Source organism: Phocoena sinus, chromosome 16 (assembly GCF_008692025.1).
Source record: "Phocoena sinus isolate mPhoSin1 chromosome 16, mPhoSin1.pri, whole genome shotgun sequence".
In the NCBI taxonomy this organism is placed as follows: Eukaryota; Metazoa; Chordata; class Mammalia; order Artiodactyla; family Phocoenidae; genus Phocoena; species Phocoena sinus.
This window is the reverse complement of record NC_045778.1, coordinates 54,298,690-54,317,399: the sequence shown is the minus strand read 5'-3', so window position 1 is coordinate 54,317,399 and position 18,710 is coordinate 54,298,690. Positions and strand designations below refer to the sequence as shown.

The 18,710-nt window shown below is 43.8% G+C and overlaps 1 protein-coding gene across 10 annotated transcripts in view; it reads right to left on the bottom strand.

Annotated features, from left to right (window-relative positions):
* Window positions 1-2,727: 2,727 nt before the first annotated feature.
* The window catches only part of LCOR (ligand dependent nuclear receptor corepressor), a 127,416-nt gene continuing 111,433 nt past the window's right edge, over window positions 2,728-18,710 (bottom strand). For 8 of the 10 annotated variants that reach the window (XM_032608943.1, XM_032608940.1, XM_032608946.1 and 5 more), the window contains one exon: window positions 2,728-17,339. In XM_032608943.1, coding sequence (XP_032464834.1) covers window positions 13,013-17,339 — 4,327 coding nt within the window. In that variant the 3' untranslated portion in view covers window positions 2,728-13,012. The remainder of the gene's footprint in view (window positions 17,340-18,710) is intronic. The other 2 variants (XR_004346291.1, XR_004346290.1) reach the window with 2 other exon arrangements.

Below are 18,710 nucleotides of genomic sequence, written 5' to 3'. Positions count from 1 at the left end.
CTCTTCTTTGCCTGCTGTTAGCCTAACCATGAAAGTATCTCTTTACACAGAATACTTAACAGATTCTAATATATATTTGTATTTCCTTTTGTTATAGTATTTTTATATGTTAAAGTCAACATCCAGTGTCTTGCTTCGCTTTTCAGATGCTATGTAGTTGTGACATTTGGTTTGGTTTGGGGTGGGGGGGTTCTGTAGTCTTGTTTGGATCACTCTTTTAAAGAGACTGGTTTAGAACAAGCCCCTGGGGGAGCCACACCTGCCCTGTCCTGAGACGTGTTATTTTAGAACATGTTGGATATTGTCTGTTGTCTTCCTATGAACATGAAATTGATTCACTCAGGTTCTGCCTTTGTTGATCTCTTTTTCTGCATCAAGGATGAGCCCAGGTCTGCTGACACACAACCTCGCACGGGCGAGAGTTTCTGGGCTGCCCATAAACCAGCCACAATCCAGGCATGGAGCCCAGACACAGCACATGTAGGGTATCTGCCCTTGGAACTCTCTAGCCTTCCTGAAGTGGCAAAGGAGGCCTGTTCCCCCTGAAGAAGGAAGGGGAGGTCTGGGGGGTGGCTTAGTCATAGCTCCCTGGGGATGTCAGTGTGAGAACAGAGCCTGACACGGTACAGCACACACGGATCTGGGGAGGCTGTCCATCCTCACTTCTCTCCAAGTGTCACACCTATGTTTTGTAAGTTTGTGTACAGAGCCATGCCCATATTTAACATGGCTCTGAAGGTTTTAGAGCGTCAGGGCAACAGATTGGTGCGGCTTCTCCAACTGTCCTGTAAGGTTGACCTGTCAGGCACCAGAACAGTAGTTCTTAGGGATCAGTGGAGAAAGGAGGCAAACCTACTTCTACAGTGGTTCTACTATGACTTCAGACCACAGAACTGCACTCAAATTGAGCTTTGTAGGGTGAGTGACCTCAGTGTCTTGGTGAGGCCAGGCCCTGGCAGTGAGGCTGGGCAAGCCCCCTGACACCAAGGGGTCCCCGCTGGCCCTCCTCTAATGCAGGACCATAAACTGATTTCCCGCTCGTGGTGACGGTCACATATGCCACACCTTAACAGCACATGGTCACCTTGAAAGTGGGCAGTGATGGTAACTGCAGTGCCTTCAAAGCAATGAGGGATTTGGGAGCAAATGTAATGAACCAGCTACAGGACAGAAAACAGGTTAAAATAGGGTTGTAAGCTCAAGAGTCTGAAGAGGCCAGTAGGTTACTTACCTAAATGAATCAAGTTGGCACACGCCCTTCAGCCCATCATTTGTACTGCCGCTTCTGATAAAGCAGCAGGGATAGAGACCTGGTTCCCTACTGTAAAGAGCAAGGGACAAATGGTAAATGAGGCAGACTGTGATGACCTGAAGGGTGAGCTTTCCAATCTACCCAGCTTCAACTGATTCTTACCACGCACTAATTTTGTCAGATCTTCATTATCTTTTTTTAAAAGAGAAGCTAGAAATCAATTTTTATGTAAACACTCAGTTTTAAAATACTGTTTTTTAAACACTGGCTAAATAAAACACAACTGTCAGCCACCAGTCTGCAACCTGAGTTAGAGTAAAGTAAGTGGCACATTTCAGTTACAAGGAAATATCTAGCCAAGGGAATGGGCACAGCAGGGCTTGGCTGGGGGGTGGAGGGAGTCGAAGGGATGCCCAGGCTTCCAGCTAGAGTTGCCACACTTCCCCGTATTGGTGATAATGCACCTCTATCACCCCTATGTCCTGAGCCCTGAGAGTTCATTTTAGAGATGTTCCCTCACCCCAAGCCAGTCTGCATCTCTCATGTCAGATTCCAGTTATTCCACCACAGGATGAATAGTGGAGGAAAAGAGAGGTCTATTTCAACAACGAAAAGTCCTCCTCTGGAACAAGACAGTTCTCCAAATTCAAATTAAGGAGGGCGGCTCAGGGTTATTTCCATCGGGTGGAGTTCTGCATGTCAATGGCCACTGTCCGGTGAACTTGTTAATGAAATTGTGGCAGATTCCACGGGAATCACGGGCTCACTGGATCCCTAAATAGACTCATCTCCAGGAGAGTTGGATCGAGTAAATGGAAGGATTTCCTGCCATACCCCAACATGGGCTCCAGAAAGCCGGGGTGCTGTGCACATCCCCCCTCACCTAGCAGTGGCATACCTGAGGTCAGAAGCGCGGATTCAGTTGCTCCTTGCACCTCAGGATGAAGCACCGGCACCTTCCCAATTCTGCCATGGGAATTCCCAAGGATCATCCATTGTGTTTTCTATTCCCTGAAGTCAGGCATAACTCACAAAACGGCCATAGATCTACCAAACGATGTTCCTTTAAGTCCCAACATCAGCGGCCGAGGCAAAAGTAGTAAGAATTATTGCTTTTTGGTTCCTTCTGGCAACTTACCAACTTTGCCGTAGGCGACAAGTTGAATGCTGGGCTTCAGTGCGTTCTGTACCCTCTCCAGTAACTACACAAACACACTTTAATATCAAAGAAGTTTAATACGCTGCAACAAAATAAGCGCCTAGGAAAAGCTCATGGAATAGATGTCAACGTTCGAGAGATCCCGCCCACACATCCTCTAGCTCCATAACCCAACCCTCAAAACCAAACTAGAAAATCTGAAACAACAAAGGAAATCCTTCCAAGCTTGGATTTCAGTGAGGGTCCCTTTACCAATAACAAGAACACCGTTTCCTACATGGTCTAATAGGAAAGTAAAACACAGAAGCACAAAAAGTCCACAAGATTTCAATATTTAAGAGACTTGGTACATATTCAAAGTTAAAATAACTCCAACTTTTATAGCTATACATATTGTTTTAAAGCAACTTAATATATTTTAAATTTTATATATACACTCTCAAAGGTTCTTCAGGTGAGGTATGTAAACATTGTCTAATGAAAAATTTTCAATGTTTCAAACCAACAAATTCACAGCATACATTGAATTTTCTTCCATAAAAGACACATTATTTTCCTACACTCACTAACATAGTGGAAGTCCAGGCCCAAGGGATACATGCTGATCATCCGGATTACCGTTTGCAGAGATTCTCATTTCACTACTTTTGACAAGACCGCCTTCACACAGGTCAGGATCACACGCTTGGTACCAGGAAGGAGCTAGGCCCTCTGAAGACTCTGTCCTTGGGCATCTGGATCGCTGGCTAAGACTCATAAGACAGCAAAAAGGAGCACATCTGAACAACTACGAGATTGACCTCGGCAATGACAACACTGGGAAGAACCAGAAAGACCTTTAAAGGAACGGTAGAGATTCATCTTAGAGCTCCCTGGATCCACAGCCGGATCAGCAGCCCTGCCCTAAACTCACTCTGAAGGCTGTGGCCTGAAACCAATAAAAACCCAACACGGCACCTGAGCTTCAGTTAAATTGCATGGGCCTCCTATGACCCCCTGGCCTCTCAAAGGCATTAACTCTAGCCTAAAAGTAGGACCCTGGGCTGTGCTTTTCATACAGGTTGGGGTTGAATTTCTTAATATCATAATACATATGGGAAAATAATGCCATGAGTTCACAAAGATGACCAATGCCTGCACACAGGCACTGGCCAATGACCTGGGAGGAGCTCAATTTTGAAAACTACTTGTTCCCTGAGGGTAAACAGCAGGCTTCTATTGAGATTAAGTGAGGCTAATAAAGGGATTCTTTATTACAAGGCCATAAGGCTCGGGGAGCCTCAGGGCGGAATTCTATTTTACCCCACATAATCTATAACGCACCCCCGCCCTCCCCCCACCACAAGAAGTAGTCACCTTCCCAAAGACACAACATAGGTCCGCTTCTTTCCTCTTGCTTGCTTCAGGCTCAGCAATGGAAAGTTTTATCCTAATGCACCCACTTCAATCTAAAAAAACACTAGTGAAAAATTCCAAACACCATCATAAATACAAAAGAGAAGACATATTCCAAAAGCCTAAAAAACTACATTATTCTATTAATGGTTATCTGGGTGTGGGGTATTTTTCATAAAGTTCAGGACGGTCACAAGGAGAGGCTGCTAAACAGCTTAGAAATCTGTTGGACTGAACACGCTGGGACGCTTGGAGAGGCAACTGCCCTCTTTGCATGAACCTAAACGGTTTAACCCCAGACACGGAGAGGGCTTCAGATATTTCAAACTCAGGCACAGAGGAGGAGTACAGGAAATGGGCTAGCTCTTAAAGGTAGCTCAGATACAGTCAAAGGACTTTTTATTGGCCATTTACATTTTTAATGTGAAAGGTTCTTACACTTATGCTACAGCCAAATGCGTTTTGCCTCAGCTAGATTCTGTAAACCCTACAAATTCACGGAAAATTGATAATTCTTCAGTCTCTATGCCCAATTTTTGATGTGTCTGGTGCTGGCAGATTTCTCATCCATCGCTAGTGTCGTATGATGTGAAGGAGCGTGCAGACAAACAGAAGCAAAAATTCAAGTACAGCAACCTCTCCAGCAAAGGCAAGAGGTCTTAGCAAGAGCTGTTCTACCCCCACCCTATCCTCTGAGACAAGGGCTAACGCAGAGCCCGGAATAAATGCTATTACCTAGAATCTTATTGCTTACAGGCAACACATCAGAAAGAAAACCTGGAAATCTTCTCTGCAGGTCTGGGGGCTGACCACTGACCGGTTTATCATACATATGTGTGTGTCTGTGTGTGTGTGTGTGTGTGTGTGTATATATATATATATATATATATATATATATATATATAAAATATACAATATATAACATAACCAGATGAGAAGAGGGAACGATTAAAGCTTGGATTTGATGTAACATTACAGATCAAATGCCCCAAACAGCTCTCAACCTGCTGGTTTTTGTTCTTTCTCCATGTGTGAACTGTGTTATGAAAGGAAGTCCACTGCTCAAAATATATTTTTCTACAATACTACAATGCAAACCAACATCACTCAGAACATGAATCTGTACACAGCACATGTAATAAATATTTTTAAAAAACTATTTACAACATTATTTCTCGTGAACATTTAGATGAGAGCAAAGTTTGTTTCTTCCTGCAAAGGTTAAAAAAGTTCTGACTGTCTAGTTCAGTGCTAAATTCCCTGGCACCTAGTTACCCTTTCACATTTCATCTTAAAATCAGATTTGCTTACAAATAGCATCTGAAAAAAACATTCTCCAGCATTACTGTTCAAGTGTCTTCCTCATTTGTTTAGAAAAGACAAAGGGAGGCCATAAGTAAATATGCTAATTATGGTTCAAATGGATGACACAAATCCCTGTGTGTCCAGTCCCAAGCTCACCGCAGTCCTGGAGCTGCAGTTCTCAGTCCAGCCAGCCGGGCAGAATGAGAATCGTGACTCAGACAGGGGTGCCCAGGAATGGGGCACAGGGAAGAGGAACCTGATGGGAAAGCATTAGTTCCATTACATTTACGGGTGCTGAATTGCAGACCAGGACTCCTGGGAAGTAAAGCTGCACACATCTTAGAGCAGATGACCTCAGTGTGTACCATCAGTTATAGGTGGGCTGGCCCACATCTGCTGAGAGAGGGAGGAGGCAGCGAGCTGAGGCGCTCAGTACTCAGTCAAGGTGCAGGAGGAAACGTGCTTATCTCCCGTAGTTAACGAGAGTGGGAACAGGTGTCTTTCACGAAGGTGAGAAAGACTAAAATACATCTTAATGCTTTCTTTAGGCAACCAGTGGTTTCTCCATATCCCACAGGTATAGGTTTGGATTTCCTTGGGGTTACAACTAAGGCTCACCTCCCTGCACAGGATGTTGAAATCTACAGCTGAATGTACCAACTGCGCATGCAAAATGTGGGCTGCTGGAGGCAAGCCCCGATGCCATACCTGGTGCAGCCACACCGACTGTGGGAGACCCACTTTGTTCTGGGATGGGGTGACAGTGGGGATTGTGCTCAGGTTCCCAATCCAGTTGCATCTGCCCCAATACAGTGAGGGCTTCAAGGCTCACCCTTCTGCCTTCACTATGTTGTCTGGGGGTTCAGCGGCCGAGCATCGCAGCTGGGGAGGATGGGTTCTCTAGAAAGAAAACTTTTTTGGAAAGCCCTTTTGACATGAATTTTTTTTGTTAAAATAAATACTTTCTATAGAAGCATTTGAACAGGAAAATACCACTATTTACACAGTGAAATAAATTTCACAGTGGTGTGTATAAATACGTATTTTATATATATGTATTTGAAATCATAGTCACATAGTCTCCTAGAACTATTAAGAATGCAGAAATCACAGGTGAAACTTATAACCTTAAGCTATAGTGGCTCTAAAACTAATCCCTACCTGTGGTACAAATATACAAAATTATGAAAATCTTGTTTGTATAGCATCTCTTCCACAAACTAGCTCCCAAATTCTACAGATTTAGCTACAAGACGACATGAAGTGTAGATTACAGAAAACGATTTGAGTGAGAAAGTTGGTAAGGTGACTACATTTGGACCCAATGGCTAACTACGAGAAGAAAAATAGTTATGAAAAGAAATGCTTCTAATACAACATATATATGTTCAGTGAAGCACTTGAAAGGTAGGAGACTTCCCAGAGGCCTCCTGGAAGGGGGCTTGGGGCATAAGCAGAAGAGGGAAGAGGCAAGGTGCCAAAGGTGGGTCCTCAAAATGAGGTGAGTTAGGCCTGACCAGGAGCGGGCTTCACTGGCCAGGCCAGAGAGCTCTGAACTTCAGTCTAAAACTGCTGGTGGGCTGACAAGGTGCCATCGACATGCTGGTATTTTTAAGAGAGCTGAGGATGGGTAATCTGGATTAGAGGTTCAGACAGGTAAAAAGACCAGCCATTTATATTCACAAGTAATGACCAAAGCTTGGGGAGTGATAAACTTGCAAATACACTGTACATGAATATACTGTATAGCTTCTGGGGGTGAAACTAACATGCTCTCTGCCTGCCGGGAGAGGCACTATTCTAGGCTTTAAGTTCACGAGGAAATCCGTTTGTGTTGAGCACTGCTGTAGGGGAGTACCTCTCCATGAGAGTCAAGTTCACCCTGACTCATAAACATGAAGACAACTGTAGTACTTTTAGTTTAAAAGACTTTGTACTTTTAACTTTAACTAGTTATCCTAGTAGATCAGATTGAATGTCCACGATTCAACAAATACTCAATCCACAAAGGGAGATATATTTTTTTCTCTAATACACAAGCATTAGTCAGGAATAACGTGGAACAGCAGCTGTGTGCTAAGATCGAACAGGCAGAAACCGTGAAATCTAAAAGGAAAGAGATGTTGCAATGCTGCACTACATAAAAAAATAAGTTTGTGCCTAACTGGCCACACAATTTGATCTTGAATGACATATTGCAAGGGCCAGTAAACCTTTTCTTTAAAGGGTCAGGTAGTAAATAGCTTATATTTTAGGCTGTGTGGGCCACATGGGGTCTCTTTACTTTTTTTTTTTAACATAACCCTTTAAAAAACAAGGTACAATGCACTCCTCCAATCTCTGGTATATTATAAAACCATGGGCAAGTGGCTTTTTTTTTTAATACGCAATCTACTTCCATGTGGCCTGCCTACTGGGCACCTCATGTTAAATGGAATGGTCCCAGGCAGGTGAGAGAGCCTCTGAGTCACTTTGCTCACTGGCGAGCATAACTGCACACCTGCCCCTCTGAGCACTAACATAAACCACCAGGGCTCTGGGGAAATGATCAGACAAAGGGAAGGTAATGCAAGGAACCGGCCAGCTGTGGCTCAATTTCAAGGGCAGAAGCATGAGCAAGGATGCCTGCAAGGTGACTCAGGTGGTTCCCTGGGTCCCCAGTATAGATAGCATGGCAAGCAGCATCAGAGAGCTCTGGGTTTCCGCCGGAGCATGAAAGTATCTTTAAGCGAAGGAGGTCAGACTTTCATGCCTTCCAATCCGTCCACTGTAGAATACAGCAGTTTGTTCTGACATTTCAAGGCATGAACTATATCGAAGGCTGTCTCAAAAGGCTTCCCATAATTCTGCTTGTATTAAATACAATCATCTTTTTATTTTCTCCTTCTCCCTGAAAAGGACTTGGGAGCAAGCCTGGGGTAGAGTATTTACTGCTGGGATGTGAGGGTTGCCTCGCTGATGCCTTACATAGACATGATTTCATACTCAGAAAAATTTCCAATATTTCAGTGGATACCAAGCCATAAGAAGATAAAGATTCATAGTTAAGAATTCAAAATGATAATTACGTTTCAAAACAAAAGGCACAGTCACTGTTTTAGAGCCACTGAGAAACAGATCCTTGAGTTTTGGGGGAGGGGGAAGACAAAACCTTGGCAGTTGACAGGATTTAATCTAATCATCCATAACTTCTCAGTCACGCTCAGGTTATAATAGGCTCCAATTTTCTATTAGCCTTTCTAAAGCACTTCAAGCCTCTATCTTTCAGTTGCTGGTGTGCCTTTGATAAAATTATTTTGAAAGAAGAGTAGGTAACTGAAAAAAGTTATCAGTGCCAATATATTTTTTATTTTCCTAGAAGCTGGCCAAAAATATTACATAATAAACAATGCCTTGGGTTTATGATTGGACTTTGTTTCCTCTCTGTGAAAAGGCTTTTCCATATCTAAATGTAAGGTTCAGAAAACTGAACATCCACCTAAAGTTGTCTCAACTAATTTTGAAAGAAACAAAATTTGGCTTACTTTAGTAATAAACAAGAAGTGAAGCCAGAGTCAGGTCTATGATAAAAACTGAATGAAAGGAGAGGCCCAGGCCACATCATGTTAGAACTCTGCATTCCTAGTTGCTCATGGATTCTGACTCCAGAGGTTAAGGTGGCCTCGATTTGACCACTGTGATGGGTGATCCTAACAGGATGTGAGGCTAAGGTAGCTCAAGTTTCAGGAGATGGTATCTGATGTGCTGTGGCAATATAATGTGTCTTTTCTGTAGCAAGAAGAAATAAAGACATGCAAAAAGAACAAAATTGAGGTAACATAAGGAGGAAGGAGAAGAAAAGAAGAAGACAGGCGAAGAGGCAGAAGGAAGGAGAAGATACACCAGGGAAGCTTTTTTATCCTGAAAAAAAGGTTCTTTTCTCAGGCATGGGTCAGCAAACTTTTTCTTAAAGGTCCAGGTAGTAAATATTTTAGGCTTTTGTGGGTCATGTGGTCTCTGTCGCAGATGCCCAACTCTGCTGGAAAGCAGCCAGAGACAATACATAAACAAATGGGAGTGGCTGTGTTCCAAAAACCTTTTATTTACAAAAGAACGACCAGCCCACAGTTTGCAGACCTGTGAAAGATCATCTGTCGGCCAAATGAGACCCTGCATGGGCTGACCTAATACCAAAAGGAGTGGGTGTGGCAACTTGGGCCAGTACCTTGGGAAACTCCAGCCCAGTCCCAGGGGCAGTGACAAGACCCAGACTCACTGAGGGTGACACTAGGGCATCTCCAGCTTGCCTCACACAGCATGTTGACCTTTCCTACTTGGCTCTTAGGTCCATTGATCAACAGGCAAACTGCCCACAAATGATGGTGACAGCTTCAGTCATCACTACAGAATTCATCACAAGGGAGAAAAGAGTTCAAACTTCAATTCAAAATGACCGTCTTGAAGTGATGTTTTACTGATGACCTATCTGAACAGTGAGAAATTCACCTGCACAGTATGTGATGCGTAGAGGATCCTATTAAAAGCACCACCTTTGTGAAAGGATGACTAACACCTATCTATACTATGCAGGAACAATGAGGCACGAAACCCACAGCCTAAGATTATTTTTTAAATAAGGCTTGTGTGGAAGTCTTTAATGAAGTACAGACACAACAGAATTGGCCTACCTAAGGGAGCCAAGGGACTAGCAACTGCAGGTTAACAGACATTAATAACATTTGTATATAAGAAGCCTCAAGAGCACAACAAAGGTTCATGGCCTTCCTGTGCGCTGCAAGATTGCTACACGTCTGAGGAAGTGCTAGGGGTGAGGCTCTGGACCCCAACTGAGGGTACAGTCTCCATGCTGTCCTCCCAAACCCAGGGAGCCTCAGGGGATAGAAAATGGGAGATAGAAATGGGTCTCCTGAAGAGGGCTCACCTCTGGGGAGCTATGGTAGAGCTTCAGTGATCGCTTCCCAGGCGTCTTCCAGCTCCTCCAGAAGCTTAGAGGAAATACCAATGTTCTCTGGTCATCAACATCAGCTCCAACGTCACTTCACTGAGCACAGGCCCAGGAGGAGAATTCCTTTCAAATTTGGAATCCAGAAGGTGGGACAGACTGCCTTTGCATCGAGTGGCAAGCCACACTGTGACAATGGCTATAGGAAGGAGGTCTTTGCAAGAGAGGGAAAACAAGGGGAGACTCGAGATGAAACCAAGGCTTGGAGGTGTCTGGGAGACAGGTTTGCCAGCATCTGTTCTAAGTGTGAAAGGGCTTCCAGAGTCGGCCCTCAAGTTTGCTTTTTTTCTTTTCTTCTATTAGTAAAGTTAACTGAATAAGAAGAAATGAGATTCAACAAATATGAAAATAATTCTAAACTTTTAAGTGTCTTAATTATGTAGAATCCCAGTCTATTTAAATGTGGTCTACTATAAAGTGTAAGTTGATTTTAAAGATGATCCATTGCATTGTTAGGTGTATGAAATAAATACATAAACATTGATACCTTATCTCAAATGCTGCCTAGAATGGGAGAGAAGGCTGTTATCTTGAAGTAAGCTTTTAAAAATGAAAAAGAACTTAGAAAAGTAATGGAATGAATTATAAATCAGCAACTGGAAAAGTACCACCAACTTACAGCCTGACATCCCTAACCTAATCCAAGCACCCTTACAAGGTAGTCTATATGCAGCTAAGGGGGCACCTTGAACGTATTTACAGGGATCCGCACACCTGACATGGGCAAACCTCCACCGTTTAAGTCACCGCAAAAACAATATCCAGTGACGACTATATGAAAAGATTTTTTAAAACTTTAAAACCACTTTTATAGATTAAACGAACCTACGTAAAACAGCTTAATGCTTCTGTGCGACTTGAGAAAGGCTGCCGGCACACACACTCAGCAGCGTCATGAATGGCCACAGTCAAAGATATTAACAAGGAGAAAAAGACTCATGGGATAGAGGAGACACCACGAAAGAAAAATCAAGGCTTCATGGAAGATAGTAAACTTCACTATCTATAAAATTCAACACAATTTTCAATTTCCCATGAATCAAATGCTTTTCTCCAGTCCTATCCAATCAGAAGTTTTCATTATATACAGCAAAACTTTAACAGAATGGGTAGAAAACCTGTTTTATCATGATTTGAATGAACTAATGCATGAATAAAGGTACATCTGGGTTAATCCAAACAGATCTGAAGCAATATGAACGGAAACATTTTTAATAAAGAGGAGAGAGTAGCAGCTATTCATACAAGCCTATTCTGGGGAGAGAGCATGTTAGAGAAGCTGGCTGAGGCTTTAGCAACCAAGCCTTACTGGTAGAGTGGCCCAATGGAGATGTCGAGTACACACTATGTTATAATGGAGCAATGTCATAGGCACCAAGGTAAAGCCAATGTACCCATCTTAGGCCTCAAACAACATCAGTTACAAATACTGCAGCTCACACTTTTGAGCCATGAAACAGAGCCTGACATGACAGAGGCCAGTGTAATACTACAAGTATTAACTGCTAGTACGGTGCTAACCAATCAGAAAGGGCACCTACTACTCTAACCATGTACATTTCACATTGGAATACCAACTGAACATTAGCTCCTGGTACAGGGGTGTGTATGGGCACACTGTGAGATGTTGGTGCTCCTTTCTCCAACAGCAAGGCTGCTCTGACCTTTATACAATTCTGTGTTGTTTACACCTCTCTGAGTCTGGTGCCATAGTGATTTGGGGGATACTCACAGAGACCCTGGGCTACATTTAAGTCATCTGGCATATGCTAATTACTCAGCTCATGAACACCCTATCACACTGCATGGAGAAGAAAGAATTTTACTGTAAAACTGGGCTTGGGAGACATTTGTGGCTTATAACCACATGCAAATGCACCCAAACATACACACACACATCTTAAACTTTTCTATTACTGAAAATAACATTTTGGCTTTCTTTGACTGTGGAAGTACTCAGGGCAAGGAAAAAATCAGAACGGTCACTCTTATCCTAATTGTCAAATTATGGCTACAAGATGGAAAAAAGGTCCTAGTTTTTTTTCCCCCCCCCCCAAAGTAGGATGAAAACCTCATTAGTGTGCTAGCAATCCTGCAAGCCCCAAAATGAAAAGGATGATAAGAATCAGTAATGCAAATAATTTGGGGGATGTGAATAACTTTTAGAGCCCATAAGTCAATATTAACACCTTGTGACTCACCTCTTATCCCATGGGCACATAATTTAGAATACATTTCTTCAAATGACAAAAGATCAGAGATGAGTGACCAACAATGAATATGAATTTTTTAAATGGGGTAACAGAAATATTAATCTTTTATAATAATTATAAATTCCCTCTGCACTCTCCACATACCATAAAAATGATTTGGTTTAGCTTTCAAATATCATTTAAACAAACGAGACAGAGGGAAGTTCACTGCTGGGGTTTGCAAAGAGGAGCATCTGTTCATGTACAGATACCGCAGGGTGGCTGCTGAAAAGCTACTTTTATGTGCATGATGGTGGTCTTCTCGGCTACAGTACAAGTGCTTGTGCATCAAGTATAAAATACAAGCCTTTAATCACATAGATCAGCTTTTTAGCTTTTGTAAATTTAAAAACAAAAAGGATAAATAAGGCACTGTACTTTTAAAAACTAAAACTGCTTGGTTCCAAGTTTAAAACCCAAGGAACAACCAGAATATAATATATAACTTCCCTTACTCAGCCTCAGAGAAAGACTCTGCAAGTTCCCTTCTCCATCTGAGACGCAATTTCTGACATCTTAAATTGTGGTGTTCTCCATTAACTGCAGATTTGAAAGGCTTGATAAGCTTATAAAAGCAGATTTAGTTAATGCAAAATAAAGGGTTACTTCTATAGAACAGTTTTAACTCTTGAATACTGCCCTTCCAATCACTTTGTATCCATCCGCCTCCGTTTGCTGTGGGAAGAGTCCAGTTTTGCCTTCAGCTTTCGCTTTCTCTGGGATGCACTGTTCTCCGGGGTTTTCGTCGAGGGTCTGGCCCGAGTCTTTCCACTGCTCTGCTTCCTATTTGTGGCTTTCTGTGGCCTTGAAGAGGACTCACCTGCCCCTTTTTGCTTTGCAAATGGTTTTGTCACCATCTCTGAGGGGGAGGGCTGGGTAGGTCTTTTGTTTGTATTCTCTTTTTCTTTCCTGGAGGGAGGGCAGCTCTTCCCAGGTGACTTTTTAGGGATCTTCCCTTTCTTCTCTTTCAAAGTCGTCTTTTTGGGCAGTTGGCTGACTCTGTCCCTTGCAGCTGGCTTCTTGGCAGCGGGGGTTCTGGTGGATCCATCAACGTGCTTTTCTCTGCTGGCCTTCATCGCAGCTCCCTTGTCCTTCCTGTCCTGAGTGCTGCCGCCTTCTGTCCTCTTGCGTTTATTCTGAACTTCTGCTTTCGGTGAGATTTCAGACGTCTGCTTCCCTTTCCTTCCCTTCATTCCATCGGTACTCTTGGGCTTAACAGGAAACCCATCTGCACCTACTTGCAGGGCAAGCTTGGGGGACATCAGAGGGTTGATGCACACACTCTTACAACTCTGTTTACTTTCCACAGCCGGACCAAATGGGCTTTCCACTTTCTCATTCTTGATCAAACGCTGCTGGGCTCTGAGCTTTCCTCGAATGTTGGAGTATTTTCTAAGGATCCGGGTACTGGCAGGGGTAGGTGAGTTTGTGGGAGGATGGCTATTTCTACCTTCCTTGACCTCCTCTATGCTGTCTTCAGGATTGGGGCTGAGGCTAACGTCACTGTCATCCTCTGGCTCCACTTGGTCAGGATCCTCTCGGAATTTAGCCCAGAGCTTCTGTGTTTTCCAATTGTTTCTAGCAGGAGTAGCTCCGGGAAATTTCTTCAAGTGTTTCTTCAGGCGTTCAGCCTGGAGTGAACTGGGGTACAGGCTGCAAGGAGAGTACTTCTGAAGAGGATGCTTGACAGGTGGGATGTCTCCCGGAAGACGAGTATTGAGCTTCTTCACAATTACCAGAGACCGGGTTTCAGTTGTCTCTAAGAACCACTTGCAAACATTAGATAATTTAAAGTTTGTCATAAACAGCATCTGAACAGGAGAAAACTTTTGAACCTCCAGTGAACCCCGACATTTCCGTGACCTTTTCTTGCTTTTCCAAATTTCCTTCAGCTTATCTGACTTGTTCCTTGCTCTTGGTGCTGGCTGGGCTTCTTTCTCCAGCTGGATCCAGCCCTTCTGAACCTTCATGTACTGGGCATTGAAGTTGGCGATGAGCTCTTGGTTCTCCTCCTCGGCACACCATTCTACAAACTTTGGCTGGTCGTCTGCCACTGGGTCCACATCATCCTCGTCTAAGGGATCTCCACTCTCTGAAGTTTCATTTTCCTTTGGCATTGTGTTTCCTTGTGCTGCTTCCTTTTCGGAAGTCACTTTTATAGTATCCAAGGAGTCCAGAGAATGCGCATGTCTTAGGTTGTAGGTTGAGGAGGTCAGTCTCGTAAGCCTTGGGACCCATTTGGGGGGCCCAGCAGCGTCATCACTTCTACTACTTGACAATTCAACTGTGCTAGATAGCACGTCACTGTCGTCATCTTTACGCGGGCTGTCCGCACTATCTATATCATTTGCAACCTCTTCTGTCTCTTGTGCAAGAACAGGTCCTGGCTTCTCTTTTGATTGTTCTGGGAACGTACAAGGAATGCTTTCAGAGGGGTCTTGAGTACTGTTCTCACCTAATTTAGAGTGAACATAGATTTCCAGTTTCTCTCCAGGCAGGGGCTGGCCAACTGTGGCTAAGGGGTCACTGCTGGGAAAAACACCTTCTTCTTCCCCCTTGACTTCTTTTGCCAGCATGTTTTTAAAAGCCTGCCTGGTGATCATCCCACCTCCTTCGCCCTCCTGCTCAGCATCTTTCCCAGAGGGGTTTTCATTGACATTTGGGTTTTCAGTGTCCTCCGGAGCGTTTGTATGGAAACCTTCAGTCAGGAAGCTCTCAGGTGCTGCCCCACCAGGATACCCTTCTTTTTTAGAACGTTTTGCACCAGGATTTTTAGAAACCTTGATCTCAGCACAAGCAGAGGAAGAATCTGAACTTTGATTTCTTAGGCACCTATCGGCAGAGGAAGAATCTGAAAGTTGACTTCTTAGGCACCTATCAGAGGCCTCGGGGAATTTTTTACCTTTTTTCTTCTTGTCCAGATTCTCTTCAGGTGAGTCAATGTTTTGATCACACATATCTTTTTCTGTAGGATGTTTTGCATCACCATCCTCTCCCTCGAATCTTCCTGTACCACCTGGTGCCTCGCTTTCCTCAATTTCACTGGGGTTTTCATTAGTCAAAGTGCTGCTTTCCTTCAAGAGTGGGTCAGTATCTAACTCCTGAGTGTCTTCGGTCTCAGCCTCAGTACCGATGCTTTGGTCTTCCTCAGCCTTTCCCAGACTCGTGGGAGGCTCCAAGCCCACTGGGGGACTTTGATTTTCTGAGCACAGAGGACTTTCCTCTCTACTTACTGTTTCAGGAGGGGAACAAGGCCTAGGAACAACATCTTCACTGCCTCCCTCAGAAAGGCTCTCTGTGGAGGGAAGCAGGGGACAGTCTTGGGGTACACTCATCTCCTTTGTATCTAGCAGTTCAACTGGCGGTTGGTCTCGTTCAGGGGAAGATATCCCACTTCCTGTGGGAGCTGAGACCGCGAAGCTGCCTTCTGGAAGATCCTCTTCAGGAAGGTGAGCAGGGAGAGGCCACACTGGGTTGGAGGCTGCTGTCTCCTTTGATCTAGAGGAGCTGCTTGGGTTTGCGTTGTTTGTCACAGGGCAAACCTCAGGCTCTTGAGACTCCTTTTCAGATGATGCATCTCTGTCTCCTTCCTTGAGGGAGGTTATTTCTTTACTAGGTTCTTCAGGGTTGTCTTCTCTGGGATGCTGCACATCTACTGTAGGCTGAGGTGAGGAAATGATAAGGGTCTGCTTGGGAGTCACCACTGCCTCTGAGGCCAGTGTCGAGCAGCTGGCTTTTTCTTGGGAGTGTAAATTCCTGGCCAGCGTGCGAACAGTTGGCAGCTCACAACAATCACCATTGAAAAAGTATCCTCGAGTACTCTTCCTGGCTGTTTTCCGAGAAGATAACACCGATCGTTGATTCTCAAAGTGGCATTCTGTTATTGGCTGGCTGATATAAACGACATCACATTGGTTATCATAATCGTTTATCCTCAACCCTGATGCCCTTTTACTTTTCCGAGCTGTCTTAATGGAGGTTGAAAGCATCCTGGTTCGTGAATGTCCATTAGATGCTTTGTGTACAGGTGGCATGGGGCTGGGGGCTAACCAACCGTCTTTGGAATGATCAAACTGGCTCTTATCACTGGGCTGTAAATGGTAACCCATTTTATTTCTTCCTAATGAGTGAAGATGGTTCTCTTGCTTTGGCCTTGAATCTTGTTCACTTGCCTCTAAGTCCTGGCGTAAAGGTGTTTTTGAGCTACACTGTAAAGCATTCTCTTTGTCAGCAGTTCTAGGTGAATTCCCCATAAACCCTGAGTCCCAAGCCTCTTCTGATAAAGCTCTGAATGAATTTCTTTGAGAAACAATACAGCTGTTGCTCTCCTCGCTATTCTCAGTTGCCACTTTTACTGCAATTAGATTTTCTACTAAAGCTGAACTCTGCACATGGTCTTTACCATCCTTGCATATTTTCACATCTGTGTCTTGCTCCTGTCCAGTGGTTTGCCCCTCCAAGCTCTTACAGATGTGGTGGAAGTTTACTGAGGAAGAATTAGATGTAGTGAGGTATCCCAGAGTGGAACTATCCATTGAATTCGGTTTAGTGGTTGGAAGTTCAGAGGAATCTTTTTGGACAACAGTCGAAGTATTCTCTCTTCCATCTACAGAGTTTGTCTCGGGAGGAGGCTCCTTTAGGGCCTGTCCTGTCAAGTGTTGAGGGCTGTGAGAGCCTGATGAGTCTACGAACAACTCTGCAGAAGTAGAAGACTTCATATTGAGACACAGAGCATCCTTTTCCTTATGTTTGGTGCCGAGCTGGGCACAGCCAGCACTGCAGGTGGAGGCATCCATTGTTCCAGAATCCGAAGGCCGCAGGTCCTCGGTGCCTGGCTGAGATTCAGTGTACAGATCGTTCAGAACACGAATGAACTGCTTCTGATGATGAGTGCACAGTTTGACCATGAACTTCTCCAGCGGGGACTTCGACTGACTGTTAGAATCTACTGCTATTGCCTCTGCTGAGTTCTCACTAGACAGACAAAAAGAGAGAAGAAATTAGTATGGTTATTTTCCAAAGAACCATTTTTACATTATGAAATTCATCAATGTTACTCATGTTGTACAGAGAATTGACACTCTGGCCAAAGCTGGTTCTAAGTGCCCATATGCTTCTTATTCAATAAATGAGGAGCATTTACTTCATTAAAATATAAGGCCAGCCCTGTTATATTCTCAATTTTTAGTGACAACTTTCATACTTTTTTTTTTTTTTTTTTGCGGTACGTGGACCGCTCACTGTGGCGGCCTCTCCCGTTGCGGAGCACAGGCTCCGGACGCGCAGGCTCAGTGGCCATGGCTCATGGGCCCAGCCACTCCGTGGCATGTGGGATCTTCCCGGACTGGGGCACGTACCCGTGTCCCCTGCATCGGCAGGCGGACTCTCAACCACTGCGCCACCAGGGAAGCCCAACTTTCATACTTTTAAAGTGATTATTCACAAATAATTTTTATCTTGTAGAGAAGAAATATCATTGAAAAGAAATTTTTCTTCAAAAATTAAAATTTTGGCCACATTATTAACTCCAGTTGGTCAACATACACTTTCGTTTTAGGCCCGAGTATTCCTGTTAAATAATCACTGGCTCATAGATCCACAACACTGAAAAAAATTCAGACACACTGTATTACAAGTCTTGGTTTAGCAATACTTAGAGAAATTACAGTTTTAAATGGTTTCTCAGCTTGACCAGTTGGCTGGACTCTATAATTCTGCAAACAGTGATGCAGGAATCCTCCTAACCCTTTGGGGCATGGAGGAATAGAGATCAATAATTTCACACTTCGGATACACTGAAAGATGAATGACAAGCAATTCCTAACTCCTAGCCTCTAAATGAGGACACAGATGTGAAGTTACATTGTAAACCATAAGGCCCTGTCAATGCAAGATAGTAGTATTGTCGCTTCTCAAGCCCCACCTAGTACCTTCTCCTAGACCTTCAATAAACATTTTACAGTAACGCACAGGAAGCCAATTCTACGTTCAAGAACACTTTTCAACCATTTCCGTAAATTATCTAGGACAACTCTTAGAGTTTAACCAGGATAGTGGGGAAGGCAGAAAAAGGATGATACTAGATTGAGGACAGGCTAAAGGCAATTTCTGCCTAGATAGCCAAGTGTTTTAAAGAGCTGTTTTGTATTTCTGGACATCGGGATTTTTACTAAGCCCATGCAGTTGGTGTGTCCCAGTTTTCTGGAGCTTTATACAACTTCTCAATCTCTCTCTCTCTCTCTCTCTCCCGCCTAATTCCTTAGAAGACTATTATCTGACTCTTTATGTAACACAGCAAAGCACCAAGGACAGCTTAATAAATGTGTGCTGAACAGATGTTGTTTG